Source organism: Nomascus leucogenys, chromosome 4 (assembly GCF_006542625.1).
Source record: "Nomascus leucogenys isolate Asia chromosome 4, Asia_NLE_v1, whole genome shotgun sequence".
Classification (NCBI taxonomy): Eukaryota; Metazoa; Chordata; class Mammalia; order Primates; family Hylobatidae; genus Nomascus; species Nomascus leucogenys.
The window spans coordinates 75414012-75425245 of record NC_044384.1 but is presented as its reverse complement, the minus strand read 5'-3'; the positions used below and the strand labels follow the sequence as shown (position 1 = coordinate 75425245).

The 11234-nt window shown below is 37.5% G+C and overlaps 1 protein-coding gene across 1 annotated transcript; it reads left to right on the top strand.

Annotated features, from left to right (window-relative positions):
* Positions 1–9351: 9351 nt before the first annotated feature.
* Positions 9352–10356, top strand: LOC100596790 (olfactory receptor 10AG1). The gene has a single exon (XM_003275276.3). It carries the CDS (start codon positions 9353–9355, stop codon positions 10301–10303), a length of 951 nt encoding a protein of 316 aa, XP_003275324.1. The 5' UTR covers position 9352; the 3' UTR covers positions 10304–10356.
* Positions 10357–11234: the final 878 nt, after the last annotated feature.

Below are 11234 nucleotides of genomic sequence, written 5' to 3'. Positions count from 1 at the left end.
AAGGTGGAGTATAAAGGTGGTTAGCAGAGGCTAGAAAGAAAAGGGGTGGGATGGGGAATGAAGAGGAGTTGATAATTGGGTACAGAAATACAGAAAGATGGAATAAATGAGTTCTAGTGTTTGATAGTACAGTATGGAAATTTTAGTTCACAAGAATTTACTACATATTTCCAGATGGCTTGGAAAGAAGCTTTTAACTTTCTCATTATGCTGGTTTTTAAGATATTATCTTTCTGCTCCAATCACACCCTTCTGTACTCTTCATTTTGAGCCTAAATTGGGACTCCTGAAATCATGCTTTTTCTTTTTTTTTTTTTTTTTGAGATGGCGTTTCCCTCTTGTTGCCAAGGCTGAAGTACAATGAGTGTGATCTCAGCTCACCACAACCTCTGCTGCCTGGGTTCAAGCAATTCTACTGCCTCAGCCTCCTGAGTAGCTAGGATTATAGGCATGCGACACCATGCTCAGCTAATTTTGTATTTTTAGTAGAGACGAGGCTTCTCCCTGTTGGTCAGGCTGGTCTTGAACTCCCAACTTCAAGTGATCTGCCTGCCTTGGCCTCCCAAAGTGCTGGGAGCCACTGTGCTCCCTGCCTTGGCCTCCCAAAGTGGCGTGAGCCACTGCGCCCAGCCCATGCTATATTTTCTCTGTTGTTGTTTTTGAGCCATAAATAACTTCTCACGTATATGTTCAACTGATTTTTAACATGAGTGCCAAGAAAGTTCATTGGTGGGAAAAGCAGCCTTTTTAATAAATGTTGCTGGAGAAACTTGATTTCCACAGAAGCAGAGGCTAGGAAGAAAAGGGGTGGGATGGGGAATGAAATCCAGTCATTTGCAGAAAATGTGATGAAACTGGAGGTTATTGTGTTAAGTGAACTAAGCCAGGCACAAAGAGACAAATGTTGCATTATCTCACTCATACATAAAGCTAAAAAATTTTGACTCCACGGAAGTAAAGAATAGAATGGTGGTAGCCAACGGCTGGGATGGGATGGGAGGAAGGGAGCATGAGGAGCGTTTGGCTTATGGGTACAAAAATACAGAGAGATAGAAGGAATAAGTTCTAGTGCTTGATAGCACAGGGCAACTACAGTTAAAAATAATATGTTGCATATTTCAAAATAGCTGGAGGAGAAGTGTTAGGATAATGCCAACACAAATAAATGATAATAGTTTCAGGTGATGAATATCCCAATTACACTGGATGTGATAGTTACACGATGTATCCATGTATGAAAATACCACATACAGCTCATAAATATGTATAACTATTATATATCAATTAGAAAAATATGCATGTTACCTTGTGCAGGAGGTTCTAGCCAGTGCAACGAAGTGAGGGAAAGTAAAATTGAAAATATTAAAGGAAAAGTTGCTCCTTTAGGTAAGAATTATGAATATTTACCTAGAATATCTTAAGGTATCTAAATATATAGATCAGTGGGATGAAATAAAGAGTCCAGAAAAAAATATATAAACTAGATATTATATAATATATTGCATATTAATATATTATATCATATTAATAATATATTAATAATGTATATTATCTTATACATATAACATAATCTATAGATAATTAGCTGATTTTTGACAAAGATGTTGGGATAATCCATGGGGAATTAAAAGCCTTTTCAAGAAACAGTGCAAGAGCAGGTATCTACATAGGGACTAAAGGAACATCAAACTTGACTTCACATTAAATGCAAACATCAACTCAAAATGGGTCATAGACATGAAAGTAACATCTAAAGTATAGAAACGTCTAGAAAAAATCATAAAAGAAAATTGTGGGGATATAAAGGTTATTACACACTTCTAAAAGAGTACTCAGAAAGCATAATTCATAAAAATATGTATTAAATTAAACCAAAACTAACGGCTCTTTTCTTCAAAGAATAGCGTTAATAAAATAAAAAAGGAAACTAAAGAGTGGTAAAAATATTTCTTAATATTTCTGAGTAAGAGTTTCTATACAAAATGTGTAAAGAACACTTGCCATCCAATCATAAGAAGACAATCCTGGGCCGGGCGCAGTGGCTCACACCTGTAATCCTAGCACTTTGGGAGGCCAAGGCGGGCGGATCGTGAGGTCAGGAGATCGAGACCATCCTGGCTAACACGGTGAAACCTTGTCTCTACTAAAAATACACAACAACAAAAAAACATTAGCCGGGCGTGGTGGCGGGCGCCTGTAGTCCCAGCTACTCGGAGAGGCTGAGGCAGGAGAATGGCGTGAACCCGGGAGGCGGAGCTTGCAGTGAGCCGAGATCGCGCCACCGCACTCCAGCCTGGGCGACAGAGAGGGACTCCGTCTCAAAAAAAAAGAAGACAATCCTGTAAGAAATAAACGAATTTATTAAACACGTCAGCCAAAAATTACTTCTAAGTATTCAATAAGCACATAAAAATGTGCACAGCATTTTAGTCATTAAAGACATAGGAATAAAAATCCAGAAACTACCCATGACTATGGCAAAAGTTGAAAATTCTAACACTGTCAAGTTTTGGCAAAGGTGTAGAAGTATTTTTACTCTCATACACTGTTGGAGAGAATGTAAAAGAATATAAGTACTTCAAAAAACACTTTGACAATTTCCTAAAATATAAATAAATTCTATAATATGGTTCAAACATTTATCCAAAATAAATGAAAATATGTGTCATATGTAAACTGCGTTTATGAATACACACAGCCGCTGCATGTACAACACCAAAACATGGAAACAATCAAAGCTCACCAGCAGAGGAATGCATAAGCAAATTATGGTATGTTCATCCAGTGGAATTCTATTCTGCAATGACAATGAAAAAACTATTGATATTTACGTCATAGATGTCTCTTAAATCTTTATGCTAAGGAAAAAAACTTCACACATAAAAATGTATATTCTGTTGATTATTAATTATCTTTAACTATAGGATTCTGATCTGTGGTTTCCCTGGGTTACAGGCGAAAATGAATGATATTGAAAAATTTTAAGAAGGACTGTTTCTGGATAATGTGAATGTTCTATACTTTGATTGTGGTTTCACAATTGAATATGTCTGTCACCACATTGAATTTTAAATATAATTAAATATATTTTAATGTATGTAGTTTATTTTCTGAAAATTATGCCTCAGTAACTTTGTTAATGTAAGAGTCAGACCATATTAAAAATAATAATTACATTGTATTAATATAAGATGCAAATATATTTTTATAAAACAACTAAAATACATGGACAAATATCAGGAATAATTATTGTGTTGTACATTTTAACATTTAAACATAAATATAAATGTATTCAAGTTATCACATGCTATTTTGCATTTGAAACTTGCTTTTAAATATAGGTTTCACAATATAATATGTCAACTTTAGTTTCTCCATTTACTTTCAAAACTGTCAGAGTTAGATAATAAATAAATTGATGCTCTAAGTGATGCCTAAAATCTCAGAGAGCTACCAATTAGCCAGCTTTAACTTGAAACAGAGAGGCATGGGGGTACTAGGATATTTAAAATCTATATTTCAGAAAAATTTGTCACAGGGATTGTTGTGCAGTAATTAAATGAGGATTTTTTTTATTTCCAAGAAAATGTTATAGCCAAAAGCATCACAAGGTCAAGATTACTAAATCTTTGACTCTTCGATCTATAAATAAATTCTAGGTCCTCAGACTTGCTTCACCATTAATTGAGATGCAAAAGCTGAGCAGGGTGCAAGGAGACTGGGATTGTTCAAATCTCCTTTAGATGCCACCGCAAAAGAGGTAAACAAGGTAGAGTGGAACCAAGCGTTTAGAAGAAAAATTAATAAAGGAATCTACTTGTATGGAGGGTAAGTGTCCTTAAGATTCTACCCAGAGAACTAGTGACAGCTGTCTCTCCAAAAAAAAAAAAAAAGAGTGCATCAGCATGTTCCACCCCAATGTGACTGTATACTGAGTGTGTAGTGGAAGAAATATTTCCATTTTTTATTCATTGGTCTCTTAAACTGAAGGAGATCACCCATACCTAATATAGAGAAATGGGTAATAATCACAGATCATAAATTTTTAGGGCTGAACGTTTTGGCATTGGGGAATTATCTTCCATATTTGGGAGAAAGAGTGAAATATCCTGGGGTGGAATCTGCCTTGATGGTCTCCAAAAATCGTTTTGTTTTTTTGACCTACAGTAATACAACATCCCCTAGCCCTTTCACATTTAAGTTAGATCATGTTAATAGTTTCTACAATAGCATATGTGTGGAAATGACACATCTATCATGTGCTGAGACTCTTTAGAGGGAGTTTCCTTCCTTATGCTCTGTCTATACTTGGTTCTCAGCTCTCTGAATGCTCCTGGTCCAATAGAGAACTACAAAGATGACCTAGGGAACAATAGAACTATTAGATGGAAGGAAATAGAGTGTTGTTTTTTTTTTTTTTTTGAGATGGAGTCTCGCTCTGTCGCCCAGGCTGGAGTACAGTGGCGCAATCTCAGCTCACTGCAAGCTCCGCCTCCCGGGTTCACGCCATTCTCCTGCCTCAGCCTCTCCGAGTAGCTGGGACTACAGGCGCCCGCCACCAAGCCCAGCTAATTTTTTGTATTTTTAGTAGAGACGAGGTTTCACCGTGGTCTCGATCTCCTGACCTCGTGATCCACCCGCCTCGGCCTCCCAAAGTGCTGGGATTACACGCATGAGCCACCGCGCCCGGCCCGAAATAGAGTTTTTTAATTACTAACCACCACATTGCACTGTGATATGAATGAAAGATACTTATTAATTTTGATAAGGCATTGATATATCTGTGGTAATGTTTCAAGTTTTAGACTTGTTCAGGTCACTGTGGTATTTAAATGAACTATGAAATACCCAATTTATCCAATTCTCCTTTTTCATAATAGACCAGTGTACTCCAGTGGAAAATGGACATTCAGCTTGTCCCAACCTGGTAATGGGAAGTTTCTGGAAAATCATGAGTGCCATTTTCAGTTGTAGACGGCAACGAAGAAAGCCCTATTTGGACATAACAAATCAGTGATAATAAAGAGTACAGAGGAACAATGTAGGAGAGGCATGCTGTGGTATAGAGAAGCAGATTTAGCATGCATAAAGGAACTTGGTTTTAGAAACATACTGTCAAATGGTCATAGAACCCCAAACAAGAAGAAACAAATGTAACGCCACATAGAAGTAGATTTGGTGGTCCTGATTTGATGCCTGACAAACATCACCATACACACCTGGAAGTAGCTGCAATAGGGAAAGGATGTTGAAATTGTCTTCTTTTCCTTCTGTTTTAAATAATCTAGTTTAAAATGTTTATTTTTGAAGTGGCTTGCATTAAAAAACTTTTTCTATTGTAGGTTCAGGTGTCCATTTGAAGGGTTGTTCCACATGGGGTTTGTTGTACAGATTTCACCCAGGCATTATTTTTTGGTTTTTTTTTGAGACAGAGTTTCACTCTTGTTGCCCAGTCTGGAGTGCAATGGCGCGATCTCGGCTCACTGCAACCTCCACCTCCCAGGTTCAAGTGGTTCTCCTGCCTCACCCTCCCTAGCAGCTGAGATTAATTTTGTATATTTAGTAGAGACGGGGTTTCTCCATGTTGGTCAGGCTGATCTCAAACTCCCGACGTCAGGTCATCCACCCTCCTCGGCCTCCCAAAGTGCTGGGATTACAGGCGTGAGCCACTGCGCCCGGCCCTCACCCAGGTATTAAGCCTAGTACCCAATAGTTATTTTTTCTGCTCCTCTCCCTGCTTTCATTCTCCATCCTCAGGTAGGCCCTCCATGTGTCCATGTGTTCCCATCACTTAGCTCTCAATTTTAAGTGAGAGCATGCAGTATTTGGGTTTCTGTTCCTGAGTTAGTTCACTAAGGATAATAATGGCCCTCAGCTCCATCCATGTTCCTGCAAAAGACATAGTCTTCCTTTTTAATGGCTTCATAGGATTCCATGATGTATATGTACCACATTTTCTTTATCTAGTCTACCACTGATGGACATATAGATTGATTCCATGTCTATGCTGTTGAGAATAGTGCTGCAATGAACATACATGTGCATGCGTCTTTATCATGGAATGATTTCTATTCTTTTGGGTCTACAGCCAGTAATGTGATCACGAGGTAGAATGGCAGTTCTGTTTTTACGTCTTTCAGGAATGGTCACACTGCTTTCCACAATGGTTGAACTAATTTACACTCCCACCAAGACACTGTAAGTGTTGCTTCTTCACTGCAACCTCACCAGCATGTGTTATTTTTTGACTTTTTAATAATAGTGATTCTGACTGGTGTGGGATGGTATCTATCTCATTGTGGTTTTGATTTGCATTTCTCTAATGATCACTGGTTAGTGATGAAAAGTTTGATTTGCATTTCTCTAATGATCACTAGTTAGTGACCATTAGACCCGCTCAGGGAGGGATGGGCCCACAAACGCTCCGAGGACAATGGCTCTGCGGTAGGGGCAAAGGTGCACTCACTCTGGCAGCAGTGGCACACAGGATGTATGGGCACACTCACAGTGGCAGGGAAGGGAAGGCAATGTCCTCTGGCACACACACTTACTGGCAAAGGGATGCTGGTATTAGTGTTTTTATAATTAGAATAAATAATAGGAGAGAGACATAAATAGAGGGTGGCCATGGGTGAGTGAGTGCAGGCAAAGTGGCTGGAGAGGCTGCAGTGCAGGGAGGGTGCTGGTGGGCTGGCCTGTGTCTGTACGGGCTACTCTGCTGGAACAGTCTGCAGGGCAGCCAGGGGTCCACCAGCACAGGAGCTATGATGTGGCCCCCAGGAGGTACCTGGCTGGGGGCCAAGCTGGGACCCAGGAGAGGCCAGCAAACTGAGAGGTGCTGAGGTTAGTATAGCCTCATGTAGTGGGTGAGACTGACCTGCAGAATTCAGGTCCCATAGTTCCCCTAGGGCTAAAGCTTCCTACAGGAGCAGGTCAAGCCTGGGGGAATGGGCATCCCTGGCCATGCTCAACTACAGACACTTACACACCAAACCCTCTGGACTCCACACAGCCTGGAGTTCTGCCCCTAACACTTGTCTAAGTATCTCTCCCTGCCATTTCAAGTGTTGCTGGTGGTCCAGGGATTTTCTCCTGCTGGGATTCAGAGGCTCATGGAAAGAGAGGGTTGCTCCTTGCCCATTCAACTCATACCTTTGCAGGAGTCACTGGGGGCCAGGAATGCTTCCTGGTGTGCGGTAGCCCCATGCAGAATTCCTTTCCTTCTGAAGATCTGCTAGGAGTGCACCAATCTTCCTGATGTCCTGGCCCCTCATGGAAGATGTTCCTCTTGACTGCGTCTAGTGCAGACGTGAGTGCGTCTTGGAGAGGTGTATTACATTTTCAATCAGCTGGATACATTTCCCTGGTGCCTTATAGACAACATAGAATGAAATAAATGTATAGATGGATTTTCTCAGCAGACTTAACATGTTTTAATATCCAAAAAAAAGTTAACCTAGGAACAGAAGCTTCCACATCTGAAAAAGAATCTCACTGTTCAATATGTCGAAGACATCAAGCATATCATGTTCATGTGATTAAACACATGATACATTTTTTAAAGGTCTAGTTAATTTGGATCTGGATAAATTATGGGAATAGAAGTAAGGCAGACAAATCCACATTAAGTATTAGGGGCCTTAAATACATAATTAGAAAATTTTTAACTTTTTCTGAAAGTAATACTAGACAACTAAATGGTATTTAATTAACTCCCCTCATGAGGAGATGAAGAGGAGGATAAGTTTACTCAAACAAAGTAGTTTTGAAAAATGAATCAGAACGATTGACAAACAGAAGCAGCCTTCTAGAAATTAAACTGATACCCAAGAGAAGACATACCCCAGGGTGAGTCTGACTATTCCTATTTAAGAGCTGTTGCTATTTGAAACAAGCAAGCATATTGCAAAATTACAGTTCCTGAGAAAGAGAAGAGCTTCAAAAGTTTGTACAGACAGCTTCATCCAAATCCCTAAAGGTAAGCCATAACTGGGTTGATAGATTATTTTATTTAAGAATAGTTATAAGTTTGTGGATAGAAATGCAACTAATAAAACAGAAAAGCATGAAAATTTGAGACCTTTATCTGAAAATTAATTATTCAATATATAAATTATGTAGCTCAAGTTAAATAAAATTAGATGTCTGATAATGGTAAAATTACATTAATAATAAAAAATCATTTAAGGTAATTTTGAAAACTACTACTAATAGAAATGTATAAATATGAGATAATATTTGTCTGATCACTTTCATTTATCAATGTATTAAGTCAAACGCATCGGCTGATCGGGCTAAAATGGGTATAGGTGTAGCGGGTATAGATTTGAAGACACAGAAAAAAAGAATTTGTTTAGAAAGTTGGAAAACAAACATTAAGCAAGTGTAATGGGAATTGACAAGCAGTAATTTCTTCATATTGGATGACATTGATGTGAAGTAAAGCAAGACAGTGTGTTTTTGTTTTGTTTTGTTTAATTTTTTGATCCCATTTATATGCTCTGGCCACTTAGATGGCCAGAGTAAATGTTAGCTGGGTTTAATCAAAGAGTTTTACTTTAATAAGGCAACAAGATGAAGGGAAAATAGAGAGAAGAATTGTATTTGGTTGAAAGGAATTGTATTTGGTTATATGACAATGGAGAATTTCACTTAGATAAAAAAATGTAAAAAAAATTGTGATGAATTTCTATATCTTGATTAAGTTATAATTTAATTACTATTTAGCATTCACTGTATTCAGGGCACTAACAGAGAAAGTCAATAAACTGCCTACTGGTATTAGTGTTTTTACATTTAGCATAAATAATAGGAGAGAGACATGAAGCAGAGCAACAATAACGCATGTAGTTAGTCTCTCAGTAACCAAGAAGTTGTTTAAGAGAATTGATTCTCACTGGTGCATAAAAGGAAAACTTTAAAATTCATTTTGAGTAAGAATTAATCATAATATTAAAGGGCAACATTTTGAATAAAAAAACTGGAATATGACTACCAATACAAAGAAAAATGACATTCTCAGATGAAACAGTAAAAGCCTACACTATAACTCTACTCTTAAGTGTGAAATAATAAGATGCTATTTCTCCACAATATTTTCTAAACAACAATGCCTGCTTCTCAATGCCTCTGGTTACATTATATCCTAGTATAATAAAATACATTAAGGTTTCATTTCTTAAATTGATTTTAATGCTAAATCAGTTTATTATCTAGAAACAGAGCAAGTACTGGTGAAAATGACTTAAGAGCTTATGTAAGTATATTTCTGTATCTCGTTTAGTTAACTCAAGAGGAAAATATTGCTCAAAATATGAATGAATTAACTGTCTTGAATTTACTATATCTGCAGATGGGGAGCAAACTAAAAGAGAAAAAACCAAATGTGACTACAATAATGGAATTTGTTCTTTTGGGGTTTTCTGAAATTCCCAATCTCCACTGGATGCTTTTTGGTATATTTTTACTGATATATTTGACTATCCTGATGTGCAATGGCATCATAATACTAATAACAAAAATTGACCCCACTCTCCAGACTCCCATGTATTTTTTTCTTAGCAATTTTTCCCTTTTGGAAATCTGTTATGTAACAATCATTATCCCAAGAATGCTCATGGACCTTTGGACTCAGAAAGGAAATATTTCTTTGTTTGCTTGTGCTACACAAATGTGTTTTTTTCTTATGCTTGGAGGCACAGAGTGTCTCCTTCTGACAGTGATGGCCTATGACCGCTATGTGGCTATTTGTAAGCCTTTGCAGTATCCTCTAGTGATGAACCACAAAGTCTGCATTCAGCTGATAATAGCTTCCTGGATCATCACAATTCCTGTAGTAATTGGGGAAACATGCCAAATTTTCCTTCTGTGCTTTTGCGGAACTAACACAATTAATCATTTCTTTTGTGACATCCCACCAGTACTCAAGCTTGCTTGTGGAAACATATTTGTGAATGAGATAACAGTCCATGTAGTGGCAGTGGTGTTTATCATGGTGCCATTTCTGTTGATTGTTGTCTCTTATGGCAAAATTATCTCCAACATTTTGAAATTGTCATCAGCCAGAGGAAGGGCTAAAGCCTTCTCCACCTGCTCATCTCACCTAATAGTTGTAATCTTATTCTTTGGAGCAGGTACTATCACTTATTTACAGCCCAAACCACATCAGTTTCAAAGGATGGGGAAACTGATTTCTCTTTTCTACACCATTCTGATTCCAACTTTGAATCCCATTATATATACTCTGAGGAACAAAGATATCATGGTGGCATTGAGAAAATTACTAGCTAAGTTATTAACATGAGACAAAGACTTGAAATTACAGAAATAATTCCTCTACAGATTTGTCATGTGGCTTCAATGAAATTTTTTTAGCTTTGTTCCTATGGTATTCAATAATGAGTACTGAAATCATAAATACAAACATACATTATGTCAAGGGGTATTTTATTCACAGAATATAGTTATGTGCTACCGTGTAATTGGAGCACAATTTAACTCAGGTGCCAAGATCTCATTTTGATCAATGGTTAACTATTGATTAAAAGACCACCTGAGCAATAAAATGAAAAATAACTGAGTGAGTCATATAATTAGGGGTTAGGATCGTGCTCTGTAATACATCTTCTTTCACCTTCCCATTCCTTCAGATGTATTTACTGCCTTTCTCTGAGCCTTGGGTTTGGATTTAACTGATTAGAAACACCAAAAATAGCTAAGATGGTGGAAACAAAGGATATGGGATTTTCTTTGCATTTTACCCTACTTGTTTCTCGTATCTTTGTCCATATATTTTTAAATCTAAATATCCTGAGAATGTTTATTCCTCTAACTGCTTACATCTTACTCTTCTCTGATAACATTTTCTCTCCTTGTAGCTTCAGGTCTTGCTTTGTTAATATTTAGTTTTCATCCTAAACTAGCCTTACCTATGTGTTTTGGGTTGAATGCTGGACCCTCAAATTAGAAATCTCCAACTAGAACCTTCAAATTTAATCTTATTTAGAAAAAGAAAGTCTTTCAGCTATAGTGAAGCGAAAGATTTTAAACGAAAGTACCATGATTTAGATTGCATATAAAGTCCAATGACAAGTGTTATTATAAAAGACAAAGAGGCAGAAGTTTGAGGGGAAAAAAGGCGCAGAGAAACAGAGAAGAACATCATGTAAACGTGAAGGCAGAGACTGGAATGATTCAATCACAAACCAAAGATGGTCAAGATTCACCAAAACAAA